A 21,587-nucleotide genomic window follows, 5' to 3' on the forward strand; every position below is an offset into this window, starting at 1 on the left:
ATCCCCCCTGGGGGATGATTTCTCGCTTTCTGTCTCTGTCTGTCTGGCAAGCACACGTGCCCTATAGCGAAAGCCTCTCAAAAAAAAAAAAAAATGCAAATCTCCACGTCACTTTCCTGTTAGATCTTTCCATGGCTCTCTGCAGCCCTCAAGATAAACCTCAGGCTCTTCAGTGTGGTCCACAGGCCCTAGGTGACCGGGCCCCTGCCCATCCTTCCAGTCCTCCAGTTCTTTGCTCCAACCAGATGAGTGAAATACTTGAGTTCTCTGAACCACCCACCCCCAAGCGGCCTCTCATTCTGCCCGTCATCACCATCGCTGCCTCCGCCTGCCACGTGAGCAGAGCGAGGCCTTCTCTTTCCTCAGTTTGGATACTACGACCTCTGCTGCTGCAGGTGATGTTACGTCAGCTCTACTGGCAGCCTCACGACAAGCCACTCAGGGTGAACTTGTAGCCGACGACAACTGCTAGTCTGGCAGTGACCCTTGTTCTCATGCCCTCCTAAGCAGCGTTCCTGCCTCTTAATCCGCCTTCCAACCCATTGTCCTGCCTGTTCGATAGAGACTCAACCATGGCCCCACGAATGGAAAAAACAACCATAAATTGCTGGTGGCCTTGCCCTTCTCCTTGCCCCATTTTTGAGGAACCTGGAATCCAGAAAATGTGGCCACAGGTTCCTTGGGAGGCCATGTGGCCTGTGTTTACAGTAAGAGTTGCCTCTGTGGGTGATGTCCACCAGTGTAGTAGGCTCCTCCTCTTCAGTGCCTCCCGGCCTTCCCGCTCACTACCCTTGCTCCAAGTGAGACCAACTCTGAATGCACAGCATACACATGCCTGGCCGCAGAGGAAAGCATTCCTACTTGTTATCAGACCTGTTGGTGACAATAACACCAGCTAATGTGTACCTTGTCCACCTATCAGCTTATTGGAGCTTCATAGCAGCCCTCCCAGGAGAGGCCAACGAGAGATTCTCATCCTCATTTTGCAGCTGAGAATCTGGAGGCCCAGGAAGAGCAGGGATCTACCTCCCCAGTTTTAACCGTGAGTTCCTTAGAGGCAGGAACTATGTGTATCTGTCATCTCTGTATCCCTAGGCCCAGCATAGAGCCCAGCACATAGCAGGTGGTCACTAAATATTGCTCAGTGATTGATTCTGCAAGGTAGGTGTCATCACACTTTAGTTGCGTAGAAACAGACAAGAGCCCACCCATAGTCATGTGCTCTGGGTCCTGCTACTTGGCAGGCTGAGGCCATGTGGGCGGCCTGATTTGCTTCCTGGCCCACCCTAAGAATCTAGCTGCAGTGCTGCATGCCTATTGTCTCGGCCGCTCTGGAGGGTGCCGGGGATCATGACACAAGACCCTGTCTAAAATAGCATATGCACACACACACACACACTCACACTGACACAAACAGGCATGGAAGCAAAGCTGACCAAGGTCACGTGGCCCAGCACACGATGGAGCTAGGACTCACACCCAGTCTGAAAACCCCAAATCTGTGATCTCACTATCCTTTGTGCCTCCCCATATTTTACTTGACAAATGTGGGGAAAAGGAAGCCAACTGATTTGGCCACAGACCTCAGACTGCCTAAGCTTGTCGGACACTGCCCTGTGAATTTTACTTCTACGATTCGGGCCATACCCACGTCTGTCTGCTTGAAGGAGATGGGGAGGAGGAAGGACACTTCGCACTGGGATCGGCTAATCACACAGGGAGGAACTAGTCCGTGGCAGGACATGGGCTTGAGATGGACAGCTCTGGGTTCTGGAAAGGGTTAAATCTGTCTGGTCTGATTCCAGAAAAAAAACTGAGTTAGGAGACAGGTATCGGGGCCAGGATGCAATTGCTGTGACAGTCCAACCCCTCTTGTCACAGTTTGCAATTCATTCATTTAGAGATTAAAGCTGGATCCTCTGGGACCTTGCTAGGCAAAGTGTGGTCCCCTGCCCAGCAGCCTAAGCCTCACCTGGATCCCATCTCAGCCCTCCGGAGCCAGAATTTGCAGTTTGATAAGATCACCGATTTGAGCACACATTAAAGTCTGGAAGTGCCCTGGTATTCTAGAACTCACGGTTTATCTACTTGCACGCTTGTATCAGTTAGCCAAGTTCTCCATACCTTCTCCCACCCGTCTTCTCTCCCCAGCTCTGGTGTCCACTGATTCCCCTTCACTTCCATGAAATCGAATCTTTAAGCTTCCACTTACACAAACAAACAAACAAAAAGCACTGCCCTAGGACAGTTAAATCAGCTCTGGCTACGATGAAATCAGATTTGGGATAACATCAAGATATCATCTCCTCTTAGCCATGGAGACCACAAACCTGTCCCCCTGCTCAAGTTCGTTCTTAACTAATGGCTGCTGCTCTCACAAGAGTACTTGGGGTCTAGCAGGTGGCATGGTGGTTAAGGCGTTGGACTCCCACAAGGCCAACCACAGTTTAAATCCTGGACCCGGTGACTTGCCTTCTCGCTTTCTCTCTTTCTCTCTCTCTGGTGAGCACACATGTCCTATAGCAGATTTTAAATAATAATAATAATCATTAATACATAAAATTAAATAAACAATACTTTTTAAAAAAGAGTGTTTCACAAAAAGACACTTGATGCTTACATTCGCTCTCCTGTTACCTAGGCTATTTTTTAAAAATTACATAAATTCTCAAAAACATAAATAAAATAATATAATAAACTTCCATGTGCCTCACATCCTGTGATAATATTTTAAATTGCTGCCATTAAGACAATGAGGGGGCTAGCTGGTGGTGTGGTGGTTAACGTGGCCAAATCCACATACCTGTCTATACCGCCTGAGGCCCAGTCCCTGTGGCTTGAAAACCATGTCAAATGCATGTGCATGCATGCCAAAATCCCAAAAGGAGGAATGGAGAAGGGATTGGGCGTAACCATCCTCTATTGTGTGTGTGTGTGTGTGTGTGTGTGTGTGTGTGTGGCTCTTTCTCATTTTCCCTCTCTCTGTCTGTCTCTGGCGAGCACATGCACCCTCTGACAAATCACCAAAAAATAAAAAATAAAAAACTCTTCATGCACACAGAAGTTGTCGGTTAAATGAATACAGTATTGAATTGAAAGCAGTTCTTAAAACTTTGGTGTACAAAAATCAAGATGCAATACGCATCTTGGAGTGGGGCCCTGGAATATGCATTTTCAACAAATGATCCAGTTGGGTCTCACAGCAGAGATCTGGGGACCACATTGGGAGAAGCAGTGCTGGGCCAACGTGGCTGTATCTTACACACGGCTCTACAGAAAGCATTTCTCTTGTGACACTTTAAATCTAAAAGCCTTGTACCTGTGCCCAAACAGTTTCTGTCCCTTGATTTTCCTGTTTATTCAGCCAAAATGTTAGTGTTCTCTCCTAGCTAGGCCAGTGTTACGGCTTTCTTCTCTCGGTAGGCCCTGGTTGAAGGTCAGGCTGGGGAGGGGTGGATAAACCCAGCACAGAGGCTGAGGGATGGTAGGTACTCATTTTACAGCAGCTCTTTCACTCTCTCTTCCTCCTCCTCCTCTCTAACTCCCAACCTCGAGGTACAGATTTGAAGAAAAAGAGAGAAGAGAGGGTGGGGTGAGGTAGAGGTAAAATCTTTCTTTACCTGATGCATGTGCTTCCTCAATGTAAATGATGAGAAAATCTGCTATAGAACTAAAGTCTTCGATAAGTCTCTTGAATTGGTCGAATTTAAAAAGAAATGAAGGTCAGGTGCAACTTCCAAAATTCAGCACCAGTGGTCGGTCACCTAAAACAGAGAAATCACACCAAGAATCTACTTATGGCTTCTTTCATAAGCACCGTTTTTTGGTTTTGTTTTGTTTTGTCTTATTTTGTTTTGTTTTGTTTTGTTGAGAGGTTTTTGCTGTAGGGCGCGTACGCTTGCCAGAAAGACAGAAACAGACAGAAAGTGAGAAGTCACTCCCCAGGGGAATGGCCATGCTGCAATCCCTTCTCTGTTCTCCTCATGGGATCTTGGACAGACGCGCAAATGCACCCGGCGTAAATTTAAGCCACCAGGTCTGGGACTCGAACCGCAGTCAACTACATGGGAGTCCAGCGACACAGTCGTTACGCCAACTGCTGGTCCCCATAAACACCATTTTTAAAAATTTAATTTTATTAATTATTATTATTATTATTTTGGAGAGGTTTTCGCTATAGGGCGCGTGCGCTTGCCAGACAGAGAGAGACATAGAGATAAAAAGCGAGAAATCACCCCCCGGGGGGATGGTCACGCCGCAATCCCTTCTCCTCCATTCTCCTCTCGGGATCTTGGGCACACATTCACACGCGCCCAGCATGAGTTTTAAGCCACCGGGTCCGGGACGCCAACTGCGGTCGACTACATGGGAGTCCAGCGACATAGCCATTATGCTAACTGCTGGTTCCCTTAATTGGTTTTAAAAGTATTAATTTTATTTATTTATTATTATTATTTAATTCACTAGAGAGAGAGAGGTAGAGAGAGGGAACGTGAGAAAGCAAGCTGCCAGGTCCAGGACTCAAACCATGGTCTGCCATATGGGACTTAAGCACCTTCACCACCATGCCACAAGCTGGCCCCATTATTATTATTATTTTAGAGAGAGTTTTGCTACGGGGCACATGCACTTGCTGGAGAGACAGAGAGACAGAAAGTGAGAAATCACTCCTCCAGAGGAGATGGCCACGGCTACGCCACAATCCCTTTTCTTCCAATCTCTTGGGATTTTGCACATGCATCCAGCGTGAGTTTTAAGCCATTGGGTCCAGGACTTGAACGATAGTCAACTACATGGGAGTCCAGCAACATCATAAAAACATCTGCTGGTCCCGTTTTTTTTCCCTAGAATTATTTTATTTAACTTTATTTATTTATTTACTTACTTATTTTTAATTTGACCAGAAGGAGACAGGGAGAGAGAATGGGAAAGTGAGAAAGCAAGCTGCCAGGATTTGAACCACAGTTAGCCATGTGGAAGTCCAGTGTCCTTAACCACCATGCCACCTGCTGGTCCTCTTCCCTTTTTTTTGATTATTATTTTTTAATTTGACCAGAAGGAGACAGGGAGAGAGAATGGGAAAGTGAGAAAGCAAGCTGCCAGGATTTGAACCACAGTTAGCCATGTGGAAGTCCAGCACCTTAACTACCACACTAGCTATAAGCACCGTTTTACTCCTGTGTTCTCTTACTTTTATTGCCTGAGCACAGTAGGGGTCTGAAGTCTAGAGAGTCTGGCTTATCAGGGTCTAAAGCTGGTCTATACCTCTCTAAAAAGAGAGGCTTTTGTTAGGTGTCCTCAGTGGACCACCTGCAGTTGCTGCTTGGTAGTAAATATAAGATACAAAGAGGCCCTCTCATGCAATTTATAAGGCAGGCCTATATATTCCCAAGCCTGTGTCCAGGCCCTCTCTGGGACCAGAAGGTGGCAGCAGTCATGAGGAGGGAGCAGGGAAAAGCACCTGGAGGTGGAAGAGTGTGCCTTGGAACGTGTCCCAGTGGAGCAGAAGGCAGAAGCCAAGGCCCCAAGTCCTCAGCGCATGCTCTGTGGTTCACTGAGACTTCACTTAAGAAGTGCAGATTTGAAGATAAAGTTACTAAGACTCTTGGGACAGCTACCTTAGAGCATTGAACTCCAAGCAAAAGGCCCTTCTGAGTGTGGGACACTGTATGATCCGCTGGTCTTATACCCATGAGGTCAGCCCTGGGTGGGAGCCTTCTGTGACTTTTCCAGCCTGGACAGGGGAGACTGAAGCTGCCAGCATGCTGCGGTTTCTTATGACCAGAGCTGACATCGCTGAGCCCTTATTCTACGACTGTTGGAGCACACTGGTTCTATACTGTGACATACCTGTTTTAAGAGTCCACGTCCCCAGACTATTCCTTGCTTCTTGAGGGGAGGGCCTGTTCTCATTCATGCTTGCATCCCCAACAAAGAGCCCACTCTCAATCTGTCTATGAGGTTTGATTCAGCACTATAACGTGCAAGGCTCCCTACCACACATGGAGGATTCAGCAGAGGAGACCAGCAGGTCTCTGCCTACATGTAGTCGGAGCCCAGTTTAATGAACAGATGGGGGAAAAAAAATTACAAGGAAACGTATTAAGGAAGTAATGTCAAATTGGAATATGTGTTATGAAAGAGACTATACAGGAGTGACCTACTTTACACAGATGGGTCAAATAAGGTCTCTGAGGAGCTGCCTTTTAACCTGAGCAATGAGGGATAGAAAAAAACCAGCCACGGGCAAAGGGAGAAGGGCATTTCAGGCAAAGGGACTAGATGTACAGAGGCTCTGAGGAGGGACGGAGCTTGGTGTATTCAAGGGCTAGCAAGCCTACTGGCCGGAACCAGGCAGGGGAGCATTAGAGTTCCGTGTGCACCAGAGCAGGCTGGCTCTCTTGGGCCTTGGTAAAGATCTGGATTTTTCTGGCAAGCAGGTAGAATGGAGGTTAAGGTGCTGGATCCCACATGTCCAACTCCATGGTTTGAGTCCTGGACCTGGTGGCCGGGCACATGTGTGTCCAAAATCCCAAGAGAAGAATGGAGGAGAAGAGATTGCCATCCCCTCCCCCCCGAAGTGATTTCTCACTTTCCCTCTCTCTGTCTCTCTTCTGTGAGCATATGTGCTCTAAAACAAAAACCTAAAACAAAGAAAGAAAGAGAAAAACAAAGAAAGAAAGAAAGAATCTAGATTTTATTCAAAGTACAATGGAAATCATGGAGATAAAAAGTGAAGGCGATAGGAACCAGCATTGGCGTAATGGCTTTATCTCTGGACTTCCATGTAGCTGACCACAGTTCGAGTCCCAGATCCAGTGGCTTAAACTCACGCCAGGTGCATGTGTGTCCAAGATCCTGAGAGGAGAATGGATTGCGGTGTGGCCATCTCCCCTGGGGGCAATTTCTCACTTTCTGTCTCTCATCCCTCTGTCTGTCTTTCTGGCGAGCGTACACACCCTATAGCAAAAACCTCTCAAAAAAAAAAAAAAAAAAAAAAAGCAAAGATGGTAGATATATCTTAAAATTTGGGTTACCCAGCTCCTGCCCTTCTTACTTGGAATTTCCTTGATGGGAGATAGGCCCAGGCTTTCTTTATGGACAACAGAGAGGCCAGGTCCACTCTATGCCCTCAGCAACTAGGGCATAGGCAGTGATCCTGGCTAGACTGGTAGATCCGTCCACACAGATCTTTCATCCTGGAGTCATTGAGATGTAGATTTCATTTCCAGCCAAGTGGTAGTGCCCACCCCCGCCCCCCATCAGGGATAGTGATGGGTTACCACACCAACCACGGTAAGATCCAGGCCTGTTTGTTGATGCCAAAAAACAGTCAACTTAGGCCTAGACCTATAGTTGCTGTTGAATCTGGGGAAGCTGCCAACATCTTTCCAGTACATTCCTCTAGGGGTGTGTGTGTTTGTGTGTGTGTGAGAGAGAGAGAGACTAAGAAAACCAGTGCATTTCTGTTGCTTGCAAAACAGAACTCTGACTGCTATAGCAGGGCTGCCTAATGATCACACTTTTACTTGAAGATCATCCTGACTGCTTGATGGAGAAAGGGCTGAGAGTAAGAGGAGAAGTGGGGGAGAAGTAGTTGCTCGTGGTTCCCTAAGTCTTCCAATGCCTAACTAAGGGACATTGGAAAAGGTCACATGATAAATAAGAGGAGCCTGGGTAAGTGTGTGTAGAGAAGGGGAGAAGGGCGGGAACAGCAGTTAGCGTAATGGCTATGTCACTGGACTCCCATGTATTCGACTGCGGTTCGAGTCCCAGACCCAGTGACTTAAACTCACACCGGGCATGTGTACGTGTATGCCCAAGATCCCAAGAGGATAAAGGAGGAGAAGGGATTGTAGCGTGGTCATCCCCCCTGAGGGGTGATTTCTGTCTCTCTGTCTCTGTCTGTCTGGCAAGCACACACACCCTATAGCAAAAACCTCTCAAAAAGTAAAAGGGAGGAGAAGGGGAATTGTCAGGGCCTGCTGAGAGATGGGGAGCAGTGGGCATCTTAATTTGCTGTGGTTGATTTGGTTAGTTATACATCCTCTTACTTGTATGAAGGATTTGAAGCAGCTTACATATATAATAAAACGTTAAATAGAAACTAAAGAACAAAAGAGAAAGAAAAGAAAAGAAAAGAAAAGAAAAGAAAAGAAAAGAAAAGAAAAGAAAAGAAAAGAAAAGAAAAGAAAAGAAAAGAAAAAGGGCTAGCCTGTGGCCTGGTGGTTAATGGAACTGGATCCCACATGGCTGACCACATGGTTTGAGTCTTGGACTTGGTGGCTTGAGGGACATTCTGGGTACATATGCATGTGTGCCAAAAATCCCAAAGGGGAGGTGAAACAGAGGGGAAAGGATTGTGGTGTGACCATGCCCTGTGGCGCTTGTTTTCTGTTTCCTCTCTGACTTTGGCACATGTCTGTGCTCTCTGGCAAAAGAAAAAAAAAAAAAAAAGCCTCTCTGAGAGGCATGGAATAGGAGGAAAACTCGTACACAAATAAATAGACCCTAAGAAAGGGTCCTCTGTCTGTGTTTAAACTGACCGATATACTTGACTCTCAGTTTCTTGTTGGCCACATAAAAGGAGAAACACAGTTAGTTACGTAGTCCTCATTTCTCAGTATAGGAGGAGAAACAGGCCGGTTTGTCTGGAGGCACAAAGCTCTCCTGTCTTTGGCATGCAGATAAGTCAGATGAGGCCCTAGGAGGCATTGAGTGGACCTCAGTTCCTGCTGGTTGATTGCATGATGGTTCTTTGCCCATGTGACAGGGAGGCCCAGGTCTCAGCAGGGGAGGCTCCAAGGCAGTCATGGTCAAGTGGCCTGTCATTGATCTCCAGTGACCCCAGTCACTCTTCAGATAAGAACCCCAAAGAGGTAAAGTCAGGACCCACTATAAATATTAGCTGTCTGAAATTTTGTTTTTAATTGGAAAATAAAATCAACATGCATTGATTAGGACCCCGGAAGAGGCAAGAACATTTGTTTAATTATTTATAGTGTGGCTGGATACAGTGATCAGTCCTGAGGACAAAGTTTAAACTCAGTTCTCTGCTTTCCTGGTAGTAGAAAGAGGAAGGGTGGGTGCAAGGGGTGGCTGTGCTGAGGGTTGGCATCCTGCCCGTGTCCACAGGACGCAGTGCAGAGAAATTCTAGAATCCCGGGCAAGACTGTCAAGTGCAACTCCTTTGATGAAAGAGAAAGCAGTTCTGTAATAGAGCTGGACTTGAACTCAGTTCTCATGACTCCCACGCTAGTGAGCTACCCCAGCACCAGGCTCCCTCTGCAAGGAAATTCCATCTGCAGTTACTAGAAAACACTTTGTAAGTGCACTTAGAGAGATACTAGAAGATTTTAAACCGGACTGAGATAAAGCGAGTTTCAGGTACCCAGAAAGTAAATCTGACACTTGCTTTTTTGCTAACTAGCATGTTGGTACTTTGCTGTATGTGTGTGTGTGTGTAGCGCACGTCTAAGAGCTTGTGTATATTGTATGTACGCGTGGACATGGACATACAGAGGGTGGGAGGTGACCGAGAATTCCTCCAAGCCCTCATTGTCTTATCCGATAATAAAAAGCACACTAGCTAGGTCAGAAGGCACAGGTTTGAATTCGGGCTGTACTGAGAACCTGCTGTGTTGACTTCCACCAAGTCTTTACCTCTCTGGGCCTGTGCATCTGAAAAACAAAGAGGTTGCTTTAGATTATCTGTAAAGAATCTTCCAAGTGTGTGGCTGTAAAATGAATTCACGGTTTATACCCAAAGCATACAATTGAGATTTTTAGTAATCTGGTGGGTTTTCAAAGCAGTGACAGGTGATCTTTTTAATAAGCGGAACCAGTCAGGTTAACTCCCCACTTGAAAACCCTTTCGGAACTTAGCAATACCCTTAGGATAAAGTCTACCTGTAGGTAAGACACACATGGCCCCCCACATGGGTTCTGGTCCCTGACAACTTCTTCAGCCTCATCTTTCACCCCGTTTTGTCTCCGGCATCCTATGTCTGCCAAACTGAATGCTGCCTCTCCAAGTCTCAGATGGCTGCTGCCTCTGCTCTCTATCTCCCCTCCCTCACACACTTCAAGGCTTCATTGTCCCTAGACAAGCAGCTCACCATCCCCTCTTCCAGGAAGCCTTCCCTTGGCCACCTCCTTACCCTACCCTGTGAGAGTCTCCTTCCCTTGGAACCCCGTTTCCCTCTATTATTACACTGTCTGCTGCTCTGGGTTATGAGGGCTTCCAGGGCAGAGGCCAGAAGTTTCTGTTTGTCTTACCAGGACCTATTATTTCAGAGGACTCTAAGTCCACATGCTGAAAGCCAACTCTATTTTCTTTTTTGTTAGAGAGATTTTTACTATAGGGTGCTTGTACTCACCTGAGAGACAGAGACAAAGAGACAGAAAACTAGAAATCACCCCCAGGAGAGATGGCCCCACGGCAATCTCTTCTCCATTCTCCTCTAGGGATTTTGGGCACACGTGCTGGCATTGAGTTTTTTGTTTGTTTGTTTTTAATATTTATTTATTTATATTTATTCATTCATTTATTTTAATTTGACCAAAGAGAGACACAGAGAGAGGGAAAGTGAGAAAGCAAGCCACCAGGTCCAGGACTTGAACCATGGTCAGCCATGTGGGAACGTCCAGTGCCTTAACCACCATGCCACCTGCTGTCCCCGAGAGACAGAGAGAGAGAGTGAGATGGACTCGATGCCGCAATCCTCCAGCCTCCATAGGTTTTTGCCAGAGGGTGGGCGCCACCATGCCCCGGCATTGAGTTTTAAGCCGCCAGGTCCAGGACTTGAACTATAGTCAACTACGTGGGAGTCTAGCAAAATAACCATTATTCCATCTGCTGGTCCTTCAACAGTTTTCTTTTGCATTTCGGTCTTCTCTCCCCATTCGTTAGTCTCAGCTGCAGCAGCAGGGAATAGAGAAAAACTGAACGGCCTTTAGAATGTACTCTGGCCCTCAGAGAGGACAGTTAAACCATGCAAGTAAATTCTGCGAACTGGTGATGAGGCAAGTTGGCTTTCAAGGAATCGATCTTGAGATGATTAACATTTAGCCAAGTGGCTGGTTCTATTACAGAGCTTGACACGTAACAGACATGTGGCAAAAGTTAGTTGTTATTCTCGTCATTTTTAGTATCAGTGGTTGTTTAGGGAATGCTTGTTGAATAAATTGAGGTCATTTGTGCACAGTGGTTTAAAAATCATGAATGAAAAAGGAAGAGAGAGAGAAAGAAAAAAGAAAGGAAGAAAAAAACAAACCCTTGCTCTTCCCTCCACTTGAACACTCTCCCCTTTTTCCTTCTCAAGCTACTCATTTTTCAAGGCCTAGTTCCAAAGTCTCCAGGAAACCTTGAATCCCGCAGGCAAATGTCAGACTTCTTCTAGCTTCCCCATCCCCTGGGACTGCAAGGACTTGCTTATTAGTTGTCTGTTTTCTGAGAACATAAACTGATAGAGCCACAGAGCAGGCTCTTGCCCAGTTCAGTCCCTGGCATGCATTTGAGGGCCTGGTACATAGGAGGTGCTCAAGGAGGCTTTGTTGAGGTGCATTGAAAAAATAAGAGGAAGCTGCCTGAGTCTGGGTGGGACTGGGTCACTGGCTGGCTGTTACCTTGGCCTCTTAGTTCTCTCCATTTCCCTTTTAAAACAAGGCGGATGGGATGAGGTCAACATTTCCCAAATGGAATTTGTTGGAACCAGCACAGTGATTATGGGTATTTCCTCAGGTGGAGAGTGGTGCATGTGTTAGGAAAATTAGCCGGTGCTGTGTTAAACTGAGTGCCAAGTACTGTGGTTTCAAACGCGTGTCTGCTTCTAAACTCCAGGGCTTCTCAGAGCCTTCTCCATGCTGACGCGCCCTGTGCATGTGCATGTGACCTGCACACGGCTTTGGCCAGGGCATCCTACTTATCGATGGGCCTTGGGTTCTAAAGAACAGGCTTTGAAAAACACCAGATTGGCCAGCCACCTCAGGGGCCTCTCTACTCCACCTGCTGTGTCTAGTCCCTGGGCTGAGCATGCCAGAGGAATGCAGAGATAAGGCAGACTCAAGTCTTCTGCTGACCTCCCCACTGGGCAGGGAGATAAGATTAACCTGGTGCTTGAGTAACCGGGTGCTGGACAGGAAGAAGCAGTGTCCAAGGACAGGTGCAGGCATACAGCCACAAATACAGAAGCCTAACCATAGTAATCTGATGGGGCTTCATGGAAGAGGAGGCATGAGACCCAGACTCTGAATGGGCCTATGGGCCCTTGGTGGTGGAGGATAAGGGGGCTCCAGGCCAGTCAACCATATCAGCAAAGGGAGAGAGAAGGGGAAAACGCAAGGGATGGACACGGCCCAGCATTCACTGGGACAAAATGAGTGTGAGGGAAAGCTCAGGTGAAATTGGGAGGAAAGCTAGAGCCTGACCAGGGAGGTCCTTGCATTCTCAGCCGAGCCTGGGCTTCATCTGAGCGCAGAGGGGAGCCCCTGAAGATGGTTGAGCTGGGATGAATTTAGAGACGTGCAATCTGGCAGCCATTCATAAATTGGATTAGAAGAGAGGCACTAGGGAGAGAAAGAAGTACTGTCTGGAAGGTAAACCGTGAGGACAAAAAAAGAGGAAACTGACCAGAGAGGTCTTTAAGAACTGAAACAGAGGGGCCAGCAGGTGGCATGGTGGTTAGGGTGCTGGACGTCCACATGGCTGACCATGGTTTGAGTCCCAGAACTTGTGGTTTGCTTTCTCACTTTCCCTCTCTCTCTGGTCAAATTTAAAATAAATAAATAATTATAAAGGAAAGAAAAAAAAAAGCCTCTGAAGTTGAATTAAAAAAAAAAAGAACTGAAACAGATGGAACTGGTTTGCCTGGATACTGGGGCGGGGAGATCTTAAACAAGTGTTTGCTGAGCAGCTACCACATCCCAGCATCAGGCATGGAGCACAGCAAATGGTCAAGCAACGGCCTCCACATGCACCGAGTTTGCAACTTGCACCCCTTAATCAAATGCCCACACGTGAGTACACACTGTGACGGGAAAATAAAGAAAAGCTTGGGGCATTAACCAAGCATGTAGGAGGGACAGCCTCATCTGGGGGAGTGTGGTTGGCATCACTGAGCCAAAGGCTGAGGCATGAACAGGAGCTAACCCAGCAGAGGTGGGCAAAGAGCACCCCCAAGCTCTGGTCCAAATGACGGGGGAGACTGCAGCATGAGAGCAGAGCAGCGTCGAGGGGCTCTAAAGCCAGAGGTGGTGGTCTGTGATCTGAGCGCCTCAGAAGGTAGTGATGCCACTCAGACCATCAGCTCCCAGGAGAATCCCTCGTTTCTGGAAGCAGGCAGAGCACAGGAAGTCTCCAAGGGATCAGCTGGAGTAGAAGAAGAATTCAGGGCTTTCCACTCCCCCACCCGCTACCACCGCTAGTTCAAGTACCCCTCTAGGGTGCTGGACGTCCACATGGCTGACCATGGTTTGAGTCCCAGAACTTGTGGTTTGCTTTCTCACTTTCCCTCTCTCTCTGGTCAAATTTAAAATAAATAAATAATTATAAAGGAAAGAAAAAAAAAAGCCTCTGAAGTTGAATTAAAAAAAAAAAGAACTGAAACAGATGGAACTGGTTTGCCTGGATACTGGGGCGGGGAGATCTTAAACAAGTGTTTGCTGAGCAGCTACCACATCCCAGCATCAGGCATGGAGCACAGCAAATGGTCAAGCAACGGCCTCCACATGCACCGAGTTTGCAACTTGCACCCCTTAATCAAATGCCCACACGTGAGTACACACTGTGACGGGAAAATAAAGAAAAGCTTGGGGCATTAACCAAGCATGTAGGAGGGACAGCCTCATCTGGGGGAGTGTGGTTGGCATCACTGAGCCAAAGGCTGAGGCATGAACAGGAGCTAACCCAGCAGAGGTGGGCAAAGAGCACCCCCAAGCTCTGGTCCAAATGACGGGGGAGACTGCAGCATGAGAGCAGAGCAGCGTCGAGGGGCTCTAAAGCCAGAGGTGGTGGTCTGTGATCTGAGCGCCTCAGAAGGTAGTGATGCCACTCAGACCATCAGCTCCCAGGAGAATCCCTCGTTTCTGGAAGCAGGCAGAGCACAGGAAGTCTCCAAGGGATCAGCTGGAGTAGAAGAAGAATTCAGGGCTTTCCACTCCCCCACCCGCTACCACCGCTAGTTCAAGTACCCCTCAAGCACTCCTGACCTTGCATGAAGTCCCAAATGTCACACCTCTGTCCTGAGAGGTGGACCACCGGGCCGTTTGGGGCCAGACCCCCTGGCTCAGTCGTGTCCTCCAGTCGCTGCCAATAGACCTTCAGGACGAACCAGAAATACTGGGTACTGAAGAAGGTTGGGATCCAGTTGTCGTGAGCGAAGTTGGGGTTCCTGGCTATGCCCGTCTTCTGACCCAGGGCCAGGATGTGCTGCTTGACTCTCTCTGGAAACAGTGTCAGTAGCACTTTGCCCACAGCCACCTGCACAGTCAACTGCAAGAAAACCCAGAGCCTCTTCAGCCATAGCCCTGCCCGGGGCAGCCCCATCTGGGCACCTCGGCACAGCCAGCACTGACTCTGAGGCCGATGGGCAGAGAGTCGGCAGCCAGGAGACACTGGGTGGAGCCGAACAAAGGTGCAGGGTGGGAGCAGCCAACCCCAGACAAGAGGAAGGTGCCAGCTAGAAGGTGTTTGCCTTCCTGTCAATAAAATGGAAAATTCCATGCCAGGTGCACAAAGGTCTGTTCTAATCATTATCATCTCAAATTCTTTGCCTCAGCTTTTGAGAGATTCTTAAATTGGGAGATTCCGGGTCTTAAATGCTCCCTCTGATTAATTTTTAAAAACAAATACTTTAAAAGGTCACACTTAAAGGGACTCTGTTAAAAAATCTATTGCAAGATAATAGATTCTAATGTTCATTCTGCTGTCAATAATATAAATTGTTCTTTTTCAAATGAAAGATGTCCACTCACAGCTTCCAGCTGGTGGTTGAATATTTCTGGATGCAGAGTCCCCCCCTAGGGCTATGGATCTGGAACCTCCTGTGGGAGAGACAGAGCTGAAGCTGTCCCCAGAGAAATTGGGGTCTGCGACTCCCATAAGCACGGGGAGTGAAGTGATAAATAAAGCAGGTGGTGTAATGGTTGAGGCGCTGGATTCCCAACATGGCCAACCGTGGTTTGGGCCCTGACTCAGTGACTTGAAACTCATGTTGGGGCCATGTGCGAGCGTGCCCAAAATTCCGAGAGGAGAATGGGAGAAAAGAGATTGCAACATGGCTATTCCCCCCGGGGGTGGTTTCTTACTTTCTCCCTCCCAAGTGCTCCTGATCTTGTGTATGTTGTATGTATGTCTCTGGCAAGCGTAAGCAAAAATCTCTCTTAAAAAAATTAATTAGGGTCTGGCAGGTGGCGTGGTGGTTACGGGCACTGGACTTCCACATGACTGACCACCATTCGAGTCCTAGACCTGGCAGCTTGCTTTCTCACTTTCTCTCTCTCTCTCACTCTGTCCCTCTCTGGTCAAATTTAAATAAGTAAATAAATAAATAAAGTTAAACAAAATAATTCTTTAAAAAACAATTAATTTATTGATTTATTTTAAAAAATAATAAAACACCCTATCTGGTCTCAAGGAAGTCATAGCGCACGCCTAGTTCAGCGAAGAGACAAACAAAAATGACTACTTTGGGTGGTAATTACAGTGATGGGGATTAGGGGCTTGGAAGAAAGGGCACGGCTACTTCTTGTAGAGAGGTCAGGAGAACATCCCTGAAGAAGCCATGTCTGTGCTGAAACCAGAAAGACTGCAAACAGTTAGCCAGGCCAAGTGGGAGCAGTGATTCTGGCGGAAGAAATCCGCATGGCCCAAGGCCTAGAAGCCAAGTATGGCTTGTTGGAGAAACTGAAAGAAAAGTCACAGAAACTCAGTGTTGGAAAGTATTTTAATACACATTAAAACCACTTGCTTTTTTATGCAAGGAAGCCGAAGCTCAGAGAGGGGAAGTGGCCCAACGAAAGCTAAGGTTTTGGCACACGGAACGCTATCCTGAGGCATTTACATACCTGAACACCTGAGTGTCAGGTCACAGAGGGAAGGGTGACATGAAAGCTGACTGCCACTTCCAAAAAGATGTCAGTAGCCTCTACCACATAAACTGAATTTAGGAAGGAACAGAACAGCTCCAAAGACAATATTTCTGAACACCTCGCCGCAAACGCCACGTATTGTACCTATGAAGTACAGAGCCTGCCTCTTCAAGCAGTAACAACCCTCAGGTGCGCAGAGCCTCTGTTTGCCATGATCCCTGGGATCATGCCAGTTCTTACTTTTTAACAGGTCTTTTTTTTTTTTTTTTTTTTTTTTTAAGAGCACTTTTAGATTCATAGCAAAATTGAGCAGAAAGTACAGGGAGTTCCCATGTCCCCCATGCTCCTGCCACAACAGCCACCCCCACTGTTAACACCTGGCACTAGAGGGACACATTTGTTCCACTTGATGAACCTACATCGACACATCATTACCCCGAAGTCCACTGTTATATTGGGGAACACTTCCGGGGTGTACGCTGTATGGGTTTGGGCAAATGTATAACGACCTGTTTCCATCATTATAGTGTCATACATTGGACTGTTGGAAAAGCCATGACCTATATTTCTTTTTCTTCCCTTTTTTTTTTTAAAGAGATTTTTATTATAGGCCGTGGGCATTCACTGAAGGATAGAAAGCGAAAAGTCACTCCCCAGGTGGATGGCCATGCCATAATCCCTTCTCCTCCATTCTTTTCAAGGAATTTTTGGGGGGCACACGTGTACATACTCCCAGAGTGAATTTTAAGCTGCCATGTCTAGGACTTGAACCATGGTCTACTATGTAGGAGTCCAGCAACGTAACCATTATGCCATCAGCTGGTCCTATGACATATTTTTTCTATGCAAAGATGCATCATGGCTTTTCCAACAACCCAATAGCTTCACTGCCGTAAAAATCCTGTGTTCCACATAGTCATTCCTTCCCCAAAACCTCAATCTCCTATTGACCATTGATTGTTTACTGTCCCTGAGTTTGGCCTTTTCCGGAATGTCATACAGTTGGAATGATATAGAATGTAGCCTTTTCAGATTGACTTTTTTTTTTTTTTTTTGAGAGGTTTTTGCTATAGGGCACGTGCGCTCGCCAGAAAGACAGAGAGAGACAGAAAGCGAGAAATCACCTCAGGGGGGGTGGCCACACCGCAATCCCTTCTCTTCCATTCTCCTCTCGGGATCTTGGGCATGCACACATACGTATTGGTGTGAGTTTAAGCCACCAGTTCTGTGACTTGAACCCCAGCGACTACATGGGAGTCCAGCAACGTAGCCATTAAGCCATCTGCTGGTCCCCAGATTGGCTTTTTAAAAAATTTAGTAATATGCATTTATATTTTCTCTATGTCTTTTCATGGCTTAATGGTTCATTTCTTTTTCATGCTGAATGACATTCCATTTTCTAGATGTACTACAGTTTATTCATTCGCCTACTGAAGACATCTTTGTTGTTCCCAAGTTTTGGCAATTATGAACAAAACTGCTATAAATATCTTTATGCCAATGTTTGTATGGATATAAGTTTGTAACCTATTTCAGTAAATACAATTTCAGAATTGTACAATAAGAAAATGTTTAGTTTTATAAGAAACTGCCTGGGACCAGCAGGTGGTGTGGTGGTTAAGAGTGCTGGACTCCCACATGACTGACCATGGTTCAAGTCCCAGACCTGGCAGCTTACTTTTTCACTTTCACTCTCTCTCTCTGTCCCTCTCTGCTCAAATTAAAAATATAAATAAATAAATAAATAAAGTTAAAGAAAATATATATTTTTTTAAATAAAGAAAGAAATTGTTGGGACCAGCAGTTGGCATAATGGCTATGTTGCTGGACTCCCATGTAGTCGACCACAGTTCGAGTCCCAGACCCGGTGGCTTAAACTTATGTGGGGTGCATGTGTGTGCATACTCAAGATCCCAAGAGGAGAATGAAGGAGAAGGGATTGCAGCGTGGCCATCCCCGCTGGGTGGGGGGTGATTTCTCGCTTTCTGTTTCTCTGTCTCTCTCTGTCTTTCTGGGGAGCGCACGTACCCTATAGCAAAAACCTCTCCAAAAATAAAAAAAGAAAGAAAAGGAAAAAGAAAGAAACTGCCACACCATCTTCCAAAGTGACTGTACCATTTTTATTTTCTAACTAACAATGAATTAGAGTTTCTGTTGCTCTACATCTTCACCAGCATTTCATGTTATCAGTATTTTGAGGTTTTTTGCTATTCTAATATGTATGTAGTAGTATCTCATTTTAATTTGCATTCCCTAGTGACACAATAGTGACTATCTTCTTTTTTATTTTTGGAGAGGTTTTTTGCTACAGGGCACATGCACTCACCAGAAAGACAGAGAGACAAAGAGAAACAGAGAGACAGAAAGCGAGAAATCACCCCCCAGGGGGATGGCCACACGACAATCCCTTCTCCTCCAATCTCCTTGGGATCTTGGGCACGCACGCACACGCGCCCAGCATGCGTTTAAAGCCACTGGGTCCAGGAGTCAAACCACGGTTGACTACATGGGAGTTCAGTGACATAGTCATTACGCTAACTGCTGGTCCCAATAATGACTATCTTTTATATAGTTATTTGTCATCTGTACAATTTTTTTTTGTTGAAATGTCCTTCCTTTTATCTATTTTCTTTCTTTTTCTTTATTCTTTCTTTCCTTTTTTATTTTTTATTTATTTATTTTTTTAGACAGAGGTTTTTGTTGTTGTTGTTGTTGTTTTGTTTTTTTTTTTTGCTATAGGATATGTGTGCTTGCCAGAGAGAAAGTAAGAAGTTCCCCCTGCCAAGGGGGATGGCCATGCCACAATCCTTTCTCCTCCATTCTCCTCTCAGGCTTTTGGGCATGCATGTACACACCCCCAGTGTGAATTTCAAGCCACAGAGTTCAGAAATCAAACTGCGGTCAACCATATGGGAGTCCAGTGCTTCAACCACTATGCCACCTACTGGCCCAGTTTTATCCATTTTCTTACTGTTGAGTTTTAAGGGCTCTCTGTATATTTTGTGTAATAGTCTATTACATCTATCTATTATTAACCTTTTTTTCCCTTTCTGTAGCTTATTTGCTCATCCTCTTTATTTATTGATTTTTTAAAATTTTGCCAGAGAGCACATGTGCTCACTGGAGGAAACAGAGAGGGAAAGTGAGACTGTACCCCCAATGGGGAATGGTCATGACACAATCCTCTCTCCTCCATTTCTCCCTCCTTTCAGGATTTTGGGTATGCACATACATGTGCCCAAAATCTGTCTCAAGCTTCTGGGTTCAGAACTCAGTCTGTGTAGTTGACCACATGGAATCGAACCAACTTAACCACCATGCCACAGGCTGCCCCTTTGATCTTCTTGATAGTGTCTTTTGGAGATAAGTTTTTAATCTTAGTGATATCTAGTTTATCAAACATTTCTTTAATGGAACATGCCTTTGGTGTTAAATATGGAAATTTTATTACCAAACCTATGGTCATTTAGATTTTCTTCTAGGAATTTTATGGTTTTGTGTTCTACTTTTAGGTCTTTAATTCATTTAGATTAAATATTTGCGAGAAGTGTAATCTTTACATCTAGATTATTATTATTCTTATTTTTGGTATGGGGATATCCACTTGTTCCAGTGCCATTTGTTCAGAGACCATCTTTTTTTAAAATTTGCTAGAGGACATGTGAGCTTGTGGAGAGAAGGAGAGAGAAGGAAAGTGAAAAAGCAACTACCTCATGGGGATAGTCATGTCACAATCCCTCCTCTTTCATTTCTTCTTTTGGAATTTTGGGCACACGTACGCATGCACATGCACCCAGCCTGTGTTTCAAGCTGCTGTGTCTGGGACTTGAGCCACACAGTCAGCCATGTGGAATCCTGGCACTTTAACCACCACGCCACTGGCTGGACCCTGTCTTTTTCCATTGCATTACCTTTACTCCTTTGTCAAAGATCACTTGGTGTATTTATGTGGTTCAATTTCTGGACTCTACTTTGTTCTACTAATCTACTAGTCTATTCTGTCACTAATACCTCTGTCTTGATGTTGGGTAGTGTCAATTTTCTGACTTTATTCTTCTCCTTAATTATGGTGTTGACTCTTGTAGGTCCTTTGTCTCCATATAAACTTTAAAACTGGTTTGTTGATATCCACAAAATAACTTACTGAATTCTGTGGAATATATAGATCACATTGGGAAGAACTGACATCTTGCCAATAGTATGTCTTTCTATCCATGGACACGAATATATTTCCATTTTAGAAGTTCTTTGATTTCTTTCATCGGCATCTTGTACTTTTCCCCTGTAGACCTTATACATATTTTGTTAGATTTATACCTAAGCATTTCATTTTTGAATGCCAATATAAATAGTATTCTGCTTTTTTAGAGAGAGAGATTGTTGCTATAGGACGTGTGTGTTCACCGGAGAGGCAGAGAGACAGAGAGAGAGAGAGAGAAATCACTCCCTGGGGGGATGGCCACCTTCAGTCCCTTCTCCATTCTCTTCTAGGGATTTTGGGCACACACACAACCTCAGCATGAGTCTTAAGCCACCTGGTCCGGTACTTGAACCACTGTCAACTATATGGGAGTCCAGTGACATAATTGTTACATCACCTGCTGGTCCCGGTCTTCTGTTTTTTGTTTGTTTGTTTGTTTGTTTTGAGAGGTTTTTCACTATAGGGCAGGTGCGCTCGCCAGACAGACAGAGAGAGACAGAGAGACAGAAAGCGAGAAATCACCCCCCAGAGGGGCTGGCCACGCCACAATCCCCTCTCCTCCATTCTCCTCTCGGGATCTTGGGCACACACACACACGCGCCCAGCGTGGGTTTTAAGCCACCGGGTCCGGGATGCAAACCACGGTCGACTACGTGGGAGTCCAGCGACATAGCCATTACGCTAACTGCTGATTCCCCCGGTCTTCTGCTTTTAATGTCATATCCCAAGTGTTCTTTGTACATTTAAAAAATAATTATATTTTATTTAATTTTATTTATTTACTATTATTTTTTTAAATTTGCTATAGGGTGCATATGCTCATGCACTCACCAGAGAGAAAGAGTGAGAGAGAGGAGGGACAGAGAGAAAATGAGAAACCAAATTGCCAGGTCTGGGACTCAAACTGGTCAGCCATGTGGGAATCCAGTGCCTTAACCATTGTGCCACCAGCTGGCCTGAGGGGTTTTTAGTTTTTTGTCTTTTTTTTCATTTGTCAGAGGGCTCAGTGCATGTACTCATCAGAATGAGGGAGAGAGACAGGGAAAGTGAAAAAGCACCCCTTCCCCCACGGAGTGCTTTTTCTCCTCCATTTCTCCCTCCTTTCGGGATTTTGGGCATGTACACACACATACCTGGCATGGTTTTGAAGTCACTGGTTCTGGGACCCCAACTGTGCAGTGGGCCATGTGGGATCCAGCCACTATAACCACCATGCCATTATTGGTGCTTGAGGGTTTTTTGTTTGTTTGTTTATTTTGTTTGTTTGGTTTTTTAAATGTTTGTTTATTTTAACTTG

The 21,587-nt window shown here is 45.9% G+C and overlaps 2 protein-coding genes across 4 annotated transcripts in view; one reads left to right on the forward strand and one right to left on the reverse strand.

Moving 5' to 3' along the window:
• Positions 1-14,599, reverse strand: part of DIO1 (iodothyronine deiodinase 1) — an 18,628-nt gene extending 4,029 nt beyond the window's left edge. Inside the window, exons 1-2 of one of the 2 annotated variants that reach the window (XM_014588134.2) lie at positions 14,209-14,599; positions 3,621-3,764 (exon numbers count right to left, since the gene is read on the reverse strand). In XM_014588134.2, the coding sequence (XP_014443620.1) occupies positions 3,621-3,764; positions 14,209-14,545 (481 nt within the window). In that variant the 5' untranslated portion in view covers positions 14,546-14,599. The remainder of the gene's footprint in view (positions 1-3,620; positions 3,765-14,208) is intronic. The other variant, XM_006149368.3, reaches the window with a different exon arrangement.
• Positions 1-21,587, forward strand: part of YIPF1 (Yip1 domain family member 1) — a 107,384-nt gene that overhangs the window by 30,921 nt on the left and 54,876 nt on the right. The gene's annotated exons all lie outside the window — the stretch shown is intronic.

This window comes from Tupaia chinensis, unplaced genomic scaffold (assembly GCF_000334495.1).
Source record: "Tupaia chinensis unplaced genomic scaffold, TupChi_1.0 Scaffold000259_1, whole genome shotgun sequence".
In the NCBI taxonomy this organism is placed as follows: Eukaryota; Metazoa; Chordata; class Mammalia; order Scandentia; family Tupaiidae; genus Tupaia; species Tupaia belangeri.